The 14,016-nt window shown below is 38.4% G+C and overlaps 1 protein-coding gene across 1 annotated transcript; it reads left to right on the top strand.

Moving 5' to 3' along the window:
* The first annotated feature begins 10,877 nt into the window (after positions 1–10,877).
* Positions 10,878–13,750, top strand: LOC116260871 (pathogenesis-related thaumatin-like protein 3.5). Its single transcript, XM_031639392.2, has 3 exons — positions 10,878–11,466; positions 12,066–12,318; positions 13,404–13,750. The coding sequence occupies exons 1-3, from the start codon at positions 10,992–10,994 to the stop codon at positions 13,558–13,560; spliced, it is 885 nt and encodes a 294-aa protein (XP_031495252.1). The 5' UTR covers positions 10,878–10,991; the 3' UTR covers positions 13,561–13,750.
* The last annotated feature ends 266 nt before the right edge of the window (positions 13,751–14,016 follow it).

Here is a 14,016-nt window from a genome sequence, read left to right as displayed (position 1 = left end):
CCAGTCTCACGCACGATATAGATAAATGTGGTTTTGAGTTTTTACTATACCATTACCATATATGATTGAGTCCTCTTTCTAAAATGTACTCACTCATTATAAGAGAAAATTGACATGACCCCTTAGATCATGAACATTCAAATCGTCTCTGTTCTTAGTAAATAAAAATAAAAATTTTCTGTTCATGGTGCTTTACTTTAGAAAAAGAAAGAAGAACAGTTTTAGCTGTGACGCAGTTTTCGTTATTGATTGACAAGGCAACCACCATTAATAGTTGTTCGAACTGTAACCTTTTGCTTGTGAACTGCGCTTGCCGATTCAAAAGACAAATTAAAGAGGGAGTCGTGAAGTGCTGAGATGAAAACCTTGGATCAAATGCCGACCCTACCACTTCACTGTTCTACCCAATTAATCTACTTGTGAAGAAAGTGCAAGGAAATTCAGGAAAAGAACAAGAGCACTTCCGGCAAAGCATACGTATAGAAAGAGCCGTTGAGAACTTGTTCTTCTATTTGTTGCCAAATCTCATCAGATTCCAAGCATATTCCAAGCTCTTTTTCTCTTTATTGGGGACTTCCACTTTTTCTTTCTCTCTCTACCAAATGATGGGCAGCGCAATTGATCCAGTTGTGTAGCATATATTAACTACGTCCTCAGTTCAGTTTGCTTCTGGAATGTCTTATTTAATGGTATGAAAGAGTGTTGATGTGGCTCAGTCTTATATATATCTTTCTCTCTCTCTCTCTCTCTCTCTATATATATATATATATATATATATATGTCAGTCAAAGTTGAGGGCCACGGCAGATTATTGTTTAATTTGGAGAAATTATAGCAAGTGCAAGAGATGATGTTCTTGACGTTGCCACTGGTGGTTATTATATAATCCTAAAGCATTCGGTGTGTCGTGTGAAATAATTCAATGGTCTGAGAGTAATGGCAAAGAAGACAAAAAAAATTAAGATGAAACGCTGACGAGTTTATCAATTATGTGGAAGGAAGCATTACGGACCAACGCCCTTCAAGGAAGGTGCTTCTGTCATGGTGGTGATGTTTTTTTTTTTCTTTTATTTTATTATATGGCTCATATATATATATATATATATATATATATATATATATATATATATAGAGAGAGAGAGAGAGAGAGAGAGAGAGAGAGAGAGAGAGAGATGCCTTTGATGGCTTTGAAAGTTGTGACTCTTTGGACGAGATGTGAGAAAAACTCCGGTTCAGTCAGATCTCTAAATGGACATTAAATTCCATGGACTTTGGAAGTTTCATCTTAAGCATCAGATCCTCATATTTGACGCGACAATTTGATCTATTTAAGTTCGGATTTCATAAGAAATTTGTGGTAACTAGATGTGATTGGGGTCACTTGAGCGTGAGTAAAGATCTCAATGGATGGATTCGAATCAGATGTACCCCCTTTAAGAAAAGTTTATATTGTATCCAACTCTGACTTTTAAATTCACAATCAGAACAGGACCGGACCCGAACCTGACTTCTATTTTTACATTTGAATTCGATCCCTATCCAAACCACATTTTGATATATGAAGAACAACTTCCGAAATGTATGGATATTAGACATAGGATATTTATTTAAAATTGAATCCATGTTCGAGTCCCCATCTGAACCCAATCAAATATTACTTGAAATTGAATCTGAATCCAATCTGGTGTTATTTTTTAAATCTGAATCCAGACCGACATTTTAATCGTATGTTTTTTTTTTCATATCTGAGACTTCCCTGTAGCAGATTGCATGGTTATCCGATTCTAGTCTGATCCATTGGCTTCATGTGCCGTGATTTGAATCTTGTGATTTTCAGATCTAGATCATGCATATTTAGCCCGATAACTGTCGAATCAGATCCAGACTTACGGGTTTTCAGACATTTGGGATGCCAGATTTGCAGTTTCATCAGATCTGACACTGGACCCATGCCAGATCCACAGTATTGAGAGCAGAGTAAGTGGTTATCATAGACGTCCAAAATCACATTAAGACCTTCTTGTCGACAATTGGACCTACTAAGTGAAATGAACCATTCTATCATTCTTTTACTAAAATATAAACAGGCAAGTTTTTTTCATGTGGCTGCAATGAATTTTAAACTTGATGCAACATGGTGACCATTAATGGTCCAGGTCCTAGACTCATTTAGTCCATGTATAAAGACTCATTTAGTCCATGTATAAAGCAAAAGCAGCCCTGAACCCTGAGGGTAGGAGAAAAGGGGGACCGAGTTTGACCTTTTCCGAGGTATCGCTTTCTCTCATTTCGGCCATATGTTCGCTTGATTTAATGTCACTATAAGCCTGAGGTCTAGTTTGATGGCTAGCATCAGTTATCCCTGGTAATAAAATCCCATCCATAAGCAATTTGTTTTAAGTTAATAGAGCATCTATTCGAGGTTAGATTCAATGTTGCGAGAAGGCCATTTCAAAAAAAATAAATCAAAATATATAAAAATAATTATAAAAATTCTTAAAATATTTTAAAATATCAAAAAATTGACACATGGCACTATTGAATTGGCTATGTAACCAAATGGGTAGGCCAATTTTGATGTCAGTGCTGATTTGTTCGTCGAAATGATGTTACTTAATTAAATTTGTTATGTTTGATTCGTGAGAAATCGTTTTTCTGGAAAACCTGTTTCGTGTTTTAATTTAACATGTTAAAAGTTAATCAATCTGCCAGCTTTGGCGCTTCACTAGCACTTTAGATCAATTAAACAATAGACTCCTGGCTACCAACTAAAGCAATAGAAAGAACAGGCTTGGACTACTCTTAGTTCTTTTAAATTCTAAAGAAAATTGAAACTTTTTCAGATTGATAAATTTTGATGTTAGAGAAGAAAATGTGAGATTTCCAGGATCAGTCTTTTAGCGAGGAACCACATCTCCTAAGCATATAATAAAAATTCCTTCTTCTTTTTTTCTTTTATATCAAAAGGGATCGGTTCGTGGAGCCCATTAGCCATTATCTGATCTCATTTATTTGCCGATTCGATTCGTATCCGACAGGTGCAGTTCTCCACGTGACTCCAATTTGTAGCCGTTGCGGCTATCAATCTTTCATGTCGCCTGTATTTCACTTTTTGTATTGCTTGAGTAGATTTGCCCACAGAAAAATACGCCGGAAATCTTGGCTTTTACTAATACGTGGCATGTTTGTTTTTTTATATGGCAAGGATTCGTTTGCACCATTGAAAGCCTCATTTTTACTTCTCATCTCATGTAAGATCAATCGTAATCAAATAATAGAAGTTTTAAATATAGGCAAGTGAACAAAGTTAGGTTTGCTTTCAATAAATTGTAACATTTATAGCTTTTCTATGTGCTTTTTTATACAGAAATGAAGATTAGGTGTGCCTGTACATTTACAGGCGCCAATGCTATTACAATGTCAACATACAAAGTTATAGATTGCTGTTAGGTAAGTGCTGTTCTTCATTGATCAAGAGCATGGAGGTGACTGTAGCGGAATGGAAGTGCCAGCCAAGCGTTTCGGCCCACCATGTGAAACTGGCGAAAGATCAAAACGCCAAAAAACATTTAAGTATGTGGCATCACTCTTTTTCTTGAAGTATGCAGGAATTAATCAAACTAAAGACATGCATGTTTGTTTGCATGCACATAAACCAGACAAACCCAGTGGAAAAGGTCGACCACTTAGTGAGCCCTGAGCCCACTTTTCTCAGTGAACTTCAATTGGGGTGCAGACGTACTCCACTTCCATGGGCGCCATGCTATACTGCAACTAGTATGTAAGTGTCTCTCTTTTGCAGTACAGAGATTTAATGTCATAAAAATCTAAAATGAAAAGTGAAAACTAACTCTCTCTTTTACATTAGATGGAGGGGCGGAGGGAGGGGGAGCCCGCCCGGGCCATGGCCCGGGTGAGCTTAGAAAAAAAAAATTATATGTAAAAAATTAAATTTTTTTTTTGTTTGGCCGGACCCATTGTTCCTCTTGGCCCTACCGTCGCTTCTCTTGGCCCGACCCGCCGATGGTTTGGCCCGTCCCTCAATAAAATCCTGGTTTCGCCCCTGATTGGATGGTATGTGAGAAAATGAGAGATGATCTACCGAAGTAACTTTTGAGGTTGGACAATACACCAGCAGTCAAAAAGTGAGTCGGCCTTGCAACCACAGACATTGTTAGCTTCGTCTCTCCATCTACAGGTTTACCCGACGGTGGACAATGACGCGGTGAGGGAAAGGACCTGGATCCGAGCTGAGGGCCCCTCGCATTCGTACGCTCCACCGACTTGTCTGACAACCAGATCCAAAACGTTTCTAGAATCCCAATAATTTTGATGTCATTCACAACACATTATTAGGAGTTCAATATGTGCTTATGATTTCTTGGGATTCGTTTTAGATCTTAATTAAGATGCATATTGTCATTGGAGTTATCTGTGTGCGTATGTATGTGTATGTGTGTGCACTTAATATATATATATATATATATTGAAATCAATGCAGAGACAAAAGCTTAATTATATATATATATATATATATATATATATATATTGAAATCAATGAAGAGACAAAAGCTTAATAATTGAAGTCCATAGATGCAACCTTCTGGTATAAAGCTCATAGAATTGGCATGACTTGAAGATTAAAGGGTAGGTGGGATGAGCATCAATGGCCAACAACTGTCTCATTTCAATTTTTTTGGATCCCACCCACCAATGGTGTCATTCTCAATGGGTATGGGCTTTTGTACCCTAAAATGAATTATATGACATGTGGTTGTCCACCCAACTAAACTATTGCTTTTTCTCCTTTTTTTTTTTTTAGTGGGGACAATTTCTTGGTCTTGAAAAGTGTATAGGATTCCACCATAAACTTTACAAATAGAAGAATGAATAATTGTAAAGGAAGGTAGATTTCAAGTGTCCCCTTGGATTATTAAAGAATAATCTGTTCAAAATAATGTCTCTTTTTCTTGTATAACGAGTGCGGGAGATCTGATTTGATCTGGGATCATGGTTTTTGAGGTCACATGCTCATCCCCTACGAGTTACCATCAATTATTATATCAAAATTTTCAGCCACACATGATTCTATTGAAGGAGATGATGTGAAGAGACTGAAGCTCATCCCCCTTTTCCGGCTTTCGGAATTCAAGGTTTTTCTTTTGGGGACCCGGAGTGAGGCACAAGTCCTATCCACCGTTTGTACTCCAGAAGAATAGCTATATTGTTTCCTTGAGTTGAGTTTGAGAATGAAAGAATGAATGCCCCCACATGCAAGAGCCAATCATTCACCGTATGAGGCGCGTCGTCAATTGAAATAATAATGAAAAAAAAAAAACCTTGCCTATGTATACAAATTGTTTGCTCCTCTTTTTCTCACCGTGCATTTGTCAGTCGTCAAATCTTAACTAATATACTGCACAAGAAAAAAAAATATCATGATCTTTTCTTTATAGAAAAAAAAAAAAGAAAAACAAAGATTAGCATTTTGAAGCTTGTGGCGTGTAACAAAAATGTTTCACTTAGTTGGCCCCCATAGTTATTATTTAGGCCTCCGCAACGGGCCAGCCCGATTGGGCTCGGGCTTGGGCTGGGAATTTCTCGGCCCGGGCTTGGGTTGGGAATTTCCCGGCCCGGGTCGGGCCCGGTCCGACCCGTTTACATTAAAAATTTTTTTTTTATTTTTTTGTTTTAAAAATATATATTTAGTATTATTAAATACATTTTATATTTTAAAAAAATATTTTATAATTAAAAAACTAATTTTTAATTTCAAATGGGCCGGGCCGGGCTTGGCCCGGTCCGATGCCCACCCTTATTATTATTAGTATGGATGCGCCCATATCGACCCATGCGCATTTGCCGATGTGATGCCGGATTACCAATGTAGATTTATATTTTTTTTTATAAATCAATTTCAATTACTTAAATTGCCTTGTAATTCAAAATATAAAAAATGAAGTTAGTATATCTGATGGTGGAGCTATTTTAGGTGAGAGACAATTATAAGCAGTGGCAAAGCTCGGGAGGCCGGCAGGAGCCATGGTCCCCTCCGAAAATTTTAATAAGAAAAGAAGAATTTGTGTACTAGAATTTTCGTTTGGCTAAAACATCGCTCGGCCAATTATTATAAGAGCTTTATGGTGAGTAGAGAAGCCGACTGGTCCCAGCTCACTATTGAAAATGAAAATGAGCGGGGGTCTAGGCAGATGACTACCTATATATGCCCACACCTAACTCTACCACTGACCATATTTGCGGTCAAAAGGATAAGGCACTAACGCTAAGTTTTATAACATGATCTTGGTCAAGCTCGAGCTACGCAATTCAACTGCCTTAGAAAACTCGAGCTTGAACTCAAGTTTAGCTCGATAGAACAAGCTCAAGCTCAACTACTAGATGATACAATGTAGAGCTCAAACTCCACTCCTTTAACTCATTTATATTAAGCATGTCTCATTTCTTTCAACTTATTTAATTCGTTTGGTTGTCACTCATTTGACTATTTTCTCATTATAATTCAATGTTCGTTGTGTAGTTGAGTCGAGTTTAAATGACTCAGCTTCTTACAGCTTGAACTCAACTTGTTTGACTCTTTGAGCATACGTTTGAACGCAAGCTCAACTTGTTTTGGCTTTAACCAACAAGTCCGAGTGGAGCTTGACCTAGCTCGACTCATTGTTCTGCACTAACTAATATGCATCTAGTAGCACAATTTGTAAAGTCTAACTCATCAGCTTTCACACCTAAGAAAGAAAGAAGCAGCAAAAAAAAAAAGAATTTGAAACCTCTCAATGGCACAAAAGACGAATAACTCACCAGCTTTTTGTGCAAAAGTAGATGCCCAAGATTTGGTATTCTATGATACGTAGCATACGAGGCAATCATGCCACTCATCAACTCCATCTTATCCTTTCTACCCACCAATAAATGAATAAATAAATAAATAAATAAATATATATATATTTGTTTGTTTGTTATTTTCGATAGGTAAGTCAACAGTAGTTGTACCCTACGAGAGACGTTCTAAATATACTTCTTGGTTATCTTTAGCTTGAAATTGTTAAAACTCTTAAAGTCCAACTTCCTGGCCAAGCAAGCAGGTGGGGAGACAATTTCCATGAACAAGCTACTTGATAAATTAAGAATTGTTTAATTCCGCAGTCTATGCGAATGAATGAGGGAGAAGACCTCCCAGCAGGAGTTGTTTGGTAGGAAAGACGATTTACTGTTTCATGATGGAGTAACTAGCATTTCATAAATCTACCCGAATCTCAGATTCATAAGATCAAAAAGATTTACATGACGTTCATAAACTGAGTGTTTCTGCTGTCAAACGACCGTGAAGAGTTGCAACGGAATTAGACAGTCTTTGAATGTTCCATGAAGCTGGTTATATATATGTTAGCTCAAATATGTTCAGGTGCTCAAAATTCCATTAATTCCCCAAAATGGAAGAGAACAAAGCCCCTCTAATGGAAAACAAGAAAATCATCGTGTACCCATTTGGTCCTGTGAAGAGGACAATGTGGTTTACTGCTAGCGTGTTTTCTGTGCAATTTTTATTAGTACTCCGACTTGCCCCGCTTCATTAATTTACAAGTTCATTAATGGAGGGAGCTCGTCAGTGCTTGCTTTTAGGTCCCTGTTCGCATTGCGGGGCACATTATAATGTTTGGCATCTATGGAAGGTAATGTTTACTGATACAGAGAAGCTATTTTTCATTCTAAAAATACAGTAACAAAATCTCCAAAAAGGAAAATCACGCATAAAAACAAAATTCTTTTGCCTTTAAAAGATGTTCTTTCAGCAGTAACAGTGAAAATTATCCCAGGAAACTTTTTCTTCGATGACTTTGTTTCTAACAAAGCATTTTCTCGGCTTCAAACGAGAGAATGCTTAGTTTTCATCAAACCTGAAGAAACTGGACCAGCTAATGATGTGGCGTGCAAGAAAGAAGCAAAGATTAGATTAGAGACGACCCACCAGTGGGACATGTTAAGCACGCGTGCGCTTAGCGTTTAGTGACTTTAATATGCGTGGAAGAAATAAGTAACGGTACCACATGACTGAGGCAGAGCCGGGGGGCCATGGCCCCTCCAGATTTTGAAGATTAAAGTTTCACATATAATATTATATTGCTCCTGTTCTAATAAAAAAAGAAAAAAATTTCTGACGTGTAGATTGATAAGATGAAGACGCTAGATCAAGTTTCAATCACCTCATTTTCTTGAGCCGATCCATTTGCAACCCTACCATGTCTATTCAATCAAGTTTCACCTACGCAGCCCACAAACTCACAAACCATTGTTTCAACGTTGTTATCATGAAGCTGGTCATATGTTAGCTCAAATATGTTATCTGACGTTACAGACAATACAAAGTTAACTGTTGTCGCCAGATGAAACATTGAATTTGTTTTCCTCTTCTAGTACCTATCCTTTGTCTTGTTCAAACTTGAAACTGGGATGCAATTTTGGCAACTTGGCTGCATTATCATGAGTTTTCAATCTGTTCCTGCGACTCAATGGTGGTTCTGATCTTTGCATCATCTTTGCTTGCCATGAAAACCAAGTCCGCTGAGATTAGTACATCTTTGCATTTTAGAAATTTGTTGAATGGAGGCTTGACCTGCGTTTCTGATCCATCTTATAAATGTTCAACATTGTGGCGACCAAGAAGAAAAGGATAGAATACATCAACTACATTTTTATGGAAAAATATCTGAAATCTTGTCACTCAGCGTTCTTCTTTTTTCTGTTTACTTTTCCTGATTCTCCGCTGTGTCCAAGTCTGAAGATGGTAATAGGAAGATGAATCTGAAGCTGGAAGTTCCTGAATGCCGGTAAGCAACATGAGAGTGTCGCCGACCGGCGAGTAGGAGTTGATTCGTGACTGCCTAACTGGTATCTATAAGCTTCACCAATCGCCAATCCTTTATGTTTATACAGACTCGTGTCGTCAATGCTCCTGAAAATATATAATGAAAAGAGACTTCTATCATATTCTGAAAGTTCGTTCAGGTCGTGGCATAATCTGTCTGGAGTCTGCCCAACGCCCCAACCTCAGCCTGTCTGTGAGAAGTAATTTTGTTGCTAATATTTATGAATCTTAGTCCATTTTGTTATTATTTGTTAATCTTGTTTAGTAGATATGTGCAAGATAAAATAAAATGAAGGATTCTCTGAGAGTTTGGAGGAATTTCTAGGCTAATTAAACATTTGTAGATGGTGCACTTGTCTGAAGCCATGGTCCTACCTCCATACCCTTTAAAACCGGTTCCTAATCCATGTTGATCTGAGATCCAAATCCCAATATTTCTATAGCTTCTAGAACCTCGAAGCTTACCTATTCTGGAGCTTGCTTGTTCAGAACAAAAGAGTGCAAAACAGGCGTGGCATGTGCTGCTGACGGCAGAAAAGGGTTCAAAAATCGAATATATACGTTGATTCATAGATCCGAAGAGAGAGGTGGTGACTGCTTATCTGATCTAAAGTACCAACAAAGAAAAAGGAAAGAACAAGAAATCAAGATCTGCAAAGTAAGAAAAGAGATCTGCAATCCCAATGCACCCAACTTTTCCTTTTCGTAAAAGGCAAACTGCTAAAATAACTTGCCTCACGAAACTTTGCATCATGTCATGTTATTATATTCCACGGAAGAAGATTTGTCTTGCTTTACTAAGATGGAATCATTTTTGTTTAATGGCTTAATTTGAGAAAGATAAAACCCGGACTACACTCGCAAGAAAAGAATAACAACATAAATTAAGAGATCCATGAATCCAAGTCTTTACTCAACGTGAATTGAGACAAAAGTCTTTTACTCAACCATAGCTATTCCAAATGTGGAGACACTTGGTAAGTTGGTACAGTTAGAGTCACCATTTGGTGAATTCTTTGAAAGTAAGATATAATTAAACGGTATCAAAGTTTCAAAAGTTAATGGGAGAATGAATTAGTGAGCAGGCATGTTAACACAATTACGTGGTCGTGTAATTGTATTAAGTGGTGAATAGGCCGATCCAATTCTAACGCTATCTAGATGAGCTTTCACTCTTATTTGAACCCGGTTCATTAACTACTCTATTTGATCCTCAATTCTATGCTTCCAAAGGGTAGTCATTAATGTGCAAATTGAAGCATGGTGGAGCAGCACTCCAAAGCACCAAAAGCAAGCCCTATACCTTATAAGAACGAGAAAGTGGGAGCTTTAACTCTCTTCGTGACATTAGAATGAAATACTCCTCCAGCTCACCTAAATTTAATCAGCCTAATCAATTCAAAACTTGCCGGTTACAGAGATGCAATATCCACCTTCAGTTTACAACATATTTTGGACTAGATTCATGGTGCCCCTTAACAAGACATGAAACAAGCTGGCTGTTGAAAACAAGTAGCACATCATGTAATTGTGAGATGCACACATTTTTCAAGAGCTTTAAGAACCAAGCACACAATGTACCAAAATTTCAAACTTGGAAGACTGTCCATTTAGGAACCAAGTTGTGATCTTAGGTTTGACTTTTTCATGGTAAGAATATGCTCATATACAAAACTAGACTGAGCATATGCTGCTCAAATTCATAGTTTTTGAGCTAGGAGTAGGTCCACTTGGTGCAGCCATATCATTATCATTTTATTATAGAAAAATTAATTGGAATAATCTTTTTTAAACAATTTGGAGACAAAAGTCACATTCTCCCTGTCCCCATGAAATGAGGGCACTTTGGTCATTCATGAAAGTCAAACGACATAGATGTCCTTCTAGGCAGCAAAGAATGTGTGCCTTAGAATGACCAAGAAGGCATTTCTTCACTATCAGGCCACCTTCACCCCTACTTCACAAAATGCTTAACCCAAACCAGTCACCTTAGTCTTACCTATGCACAAACCATGGCTCCTTTCAAATGTCCAAGGACCCTACATCGCAATGCAGACCATTCACCAGCCCTCTGCCTGCCGGATAGCTCGTCGCCGGTGGCATTATCATGATCAGACATGCCGGAGCCTTTGCATTGCTCTTCCCGGTTTTCCTTGCCATAGCAAAGGCTTCCACATTCACGATTGCCAACAACTGCCCGTACACCATATGGCCGGGGATCCTAGCGGGCGCCGGCTCGCCTGACATATCACCGACCGGGTTTCGGCTGGAAGGGGGTGCAAGTTATACTGTTACAGCGTCACCGGCGTGGTCAGGCCGGCTCTGGGCTCGAACAGGTTGTGATTTTGATGGTGCAGGCAATGGTGTGTGCCAAACTGGTGACTGCGGCGTTGGACTTGAGTGCAAGGGGCGTGGTGCGCAGCCGCCGGCGACTCTGTTTGAGGTCACCCTCGGGAATGGTGAAGCAGAAGATTTCTATGATGTTAGCCTCGTCGACGGATATAATTTGCCGATGATTGTGGAGCCACAGGGCTTAGATGGAGGCTGCAATGTCACCGGCTGCACAACCAATCTGAACTCAGGTAGGTGGCACGAATCAGAAACATAAAAAATTTCATGAGCCCCCGAGATTTTCTTCTACAAGCAGAGAATTATTCCAGTAACTTTTAGTGATGGACAAACTACCACTTGAATGCACTATAATCTAGCAGCACGCACTATATTTTTCATGTTTAACTTTGATACTCTAAGAATCTAACCTTTCAAATGTGACATGGTCTGTTTGTCAAAAGACATGTTTGAACATGGTTTAAGTTGCTTTTTGAGATCTTGAACAAAGATTAAAAACTTGTTTTTTCATCAGAAACAGCGGTGCCCAAGATGCAACCGCTCGTGCATTATGTCCTCTTTGCATTCTGAGATCATATTTTTCAGAGAAAGTTTGTAGATATGGTCTCTGACTACAAACTAATATTGATAGTACGTAGAAAGAACAAATTAGATCAGCATTACTGAGGCGGGCCGTAGCAAGTAGGAGTACTTGTACTTTACCTGCATCAAATCTGCCTCTTTTTGACCGTATTCATTCACAGTCATAAATTTGATGATCGCTAAGTTTAAAGATATGGTCTAGACAAGCTCATTTCTTATTGAATATATGTTCCAAATTGGCCATGGTCAGGTTGTCCAAGGGAGCTGCAGGTCGTGGATGGTGATGTAGTCGCGTGCAAGAGTGCTTGTGGTGCATTTGGGCTTGACCAGTACTGCTGCAGTGGAAGCTTTGCAAGCCCCACACTGTGTAGACCATCCTACTATTCCACCATCTTCAAGAGCGCATGCCCTAGAGCATATAGTTATGCATTTGACGATGGGACAAGCACCTTCACCTGCAAGGCCGTGGCCTACACCATCACATTTTGCCCTACGTTTGACCGGTACAAGTTTTGTTTCTACACCTTTCATTATCTCAACATCATTGAATCTCCTGACTTCTTTTATCTTTTGCATATTATGTCACAAATATCAATGAAGCTGCTAGCTGTAGTTACTCGTTCATCGTTTCGCAGTTCCTTTTCTTTTTTTTTTTCCCTTCTGGAAAGTTCAAAATCTCAACATCAACAGGTTTTGGTAGTTGTTGCACACTAGAAAATATTGCTTAGCTGCTGCACTTTCGTGCAATAGATACCCTTTTAGTTTTTCTTTTTTTATGAACCAATTATTGTCGATTACCAAATTTTCCAGGAAAAAACTTTCGACTGAGACCTACATCCGTGGTTCTGAAGAGATTCAATGCTCTGCCCGGAACACAACAAAAGTGTCCGGGTGCCTGAACTGCCCAAAATACTTCTGACAAAAAAAGTTTAAGGAAAAACAAAATCACCCTGTGATAAGGACAAAAAAAAAAATCACTTGAGGACTGGACTGAATTTTTTGAGCCTCCATAGGAAATGTCAAGAAAAGGGATTTTCTCAAAAAAAAAAAAAAGAGGGAGAAATCTTGGCAGGTGTACCATAAATATATACGAGAGCGATTAAAACAGTTTAATAAAGTCAATACGTTTTTCAACTAGGATATTTTATAAAACATTTCGTTAATGTTTTATGACTTGTCAGCCATCAAAGACATCAAAATAAAATGAAATTTCCCAGAACTGCTAGGTTTTGCTTGAGATACATGAAAAGGAACGCTTCGAAATCGTAAGAATCAAGATTAGAGTCTCCCCGCGGAAGAACAAAACAATCACCATATAGATAAGCAGCAAGCCTTCGCAACTTTCCATCTTTATTTGTCATTCATGACTCAAGTACCATCCGCTTCAAACTATGCCATGACCCTAGAAGAACAAATCTGGTTATAAGACAGATTACTGATTCTTTGTGTTTCCACGTTGCTGTTAGGACAGAAAAGAATTTTTATCTGCCGGATCATCTGATCTGCGATTTGATTCTGAATCTACGTGGACTGATTGGATCCCCATCGGCCGTTTGTCGTACGTCTCTTACTGTCTTAAAAATTGCAGGTCAAGGAGGTCGAATGGAGCTCTGTCCAACCAACCCCCCTCGCTTGCCAAGAAGCAGGACAATAATTTGGTCTCTTCGTCAATGCGACAGACAGTCAGCAGCCACTTACTCTTGGTCGCCATAATAATTTCCATAAGCAGATATTTTGGCCCGTGATCACATATCAAATGTGAACAGAAGAAGTGCAGTATACTTACTTGAATGAAGCACATGATTCTTTACCAATCTATTCTCGACGCATGTATTTCGTTGCTTCTGTGCACGTACCCGTGTGCCTAACAGACTCATTCGTGACATGTCCTCAAGAGAAAAACCTCAGAATAATGTTATAAATTTGGAGAAAATGCCAAGTACATACAAATTAGAGAATAAAAAGGAAAAGAACATAAGCAGTGCAAGAAAAATAAACAAATACCTATATAATATAATTCAAAAAAATAAAATAATATCATAAAAGTAAAGTAATAGCCAAACAAGTTTTCATGTTATATGTAATCATGTCAAAGTAAAAATTAAAGAGATCGCCAATATTCGTGATCCATAATCCTGATCCACAGATTTTTGCCATTTACAGCACGTTGATGCCGAACTCAAGGGCCTCCATAATACAAT

Source organism: Nymphaea colorata, chromosome 9 (genome assembly GCF_008831285.2).
Source record: "Nymphaea colorata isolate Beijing-Zhang1983 chromosome 9, ASM883128v2, whole genome shotgun sequence".
Classification (NCBI taxonomy): domain Eukaryota; kingdom Viridiplantae; phylum Streptophyta; class Magnoliopsida; order Nymphaeales; family Nymphaeaceae; genus Nymphaea; species Nymphaea colorata.
The sequence above is the reverse complement of the archived record's forward strand: the minus strand, read 5'-3'. Positions and strand labels throughout refer to the sequence as shown.

Coding starts and splice junctions, on each gene's coding strand:
- LOC116260871 (XM_031639392.2), top strand. CDS start 10,992: ATGATCAGACATGCCGGAGCCTTTGCATTGCTCTTCCCGGTTTTCCTT. Junction 11,467..12,065: donor CACAACCAATCTGAACTCAG/GTAGGTGGCACG, acceptor GGCCATGGTCAG/GTTGTCCAAGGGAGCTGCAG. Junction 12,319..13,403: donor TTTTGCCCTACGTTTGACCG/GTACAAGTTTTG, acceptor TAAAAATTGCAG/GTCAAGGAGGTCGAATGGAG.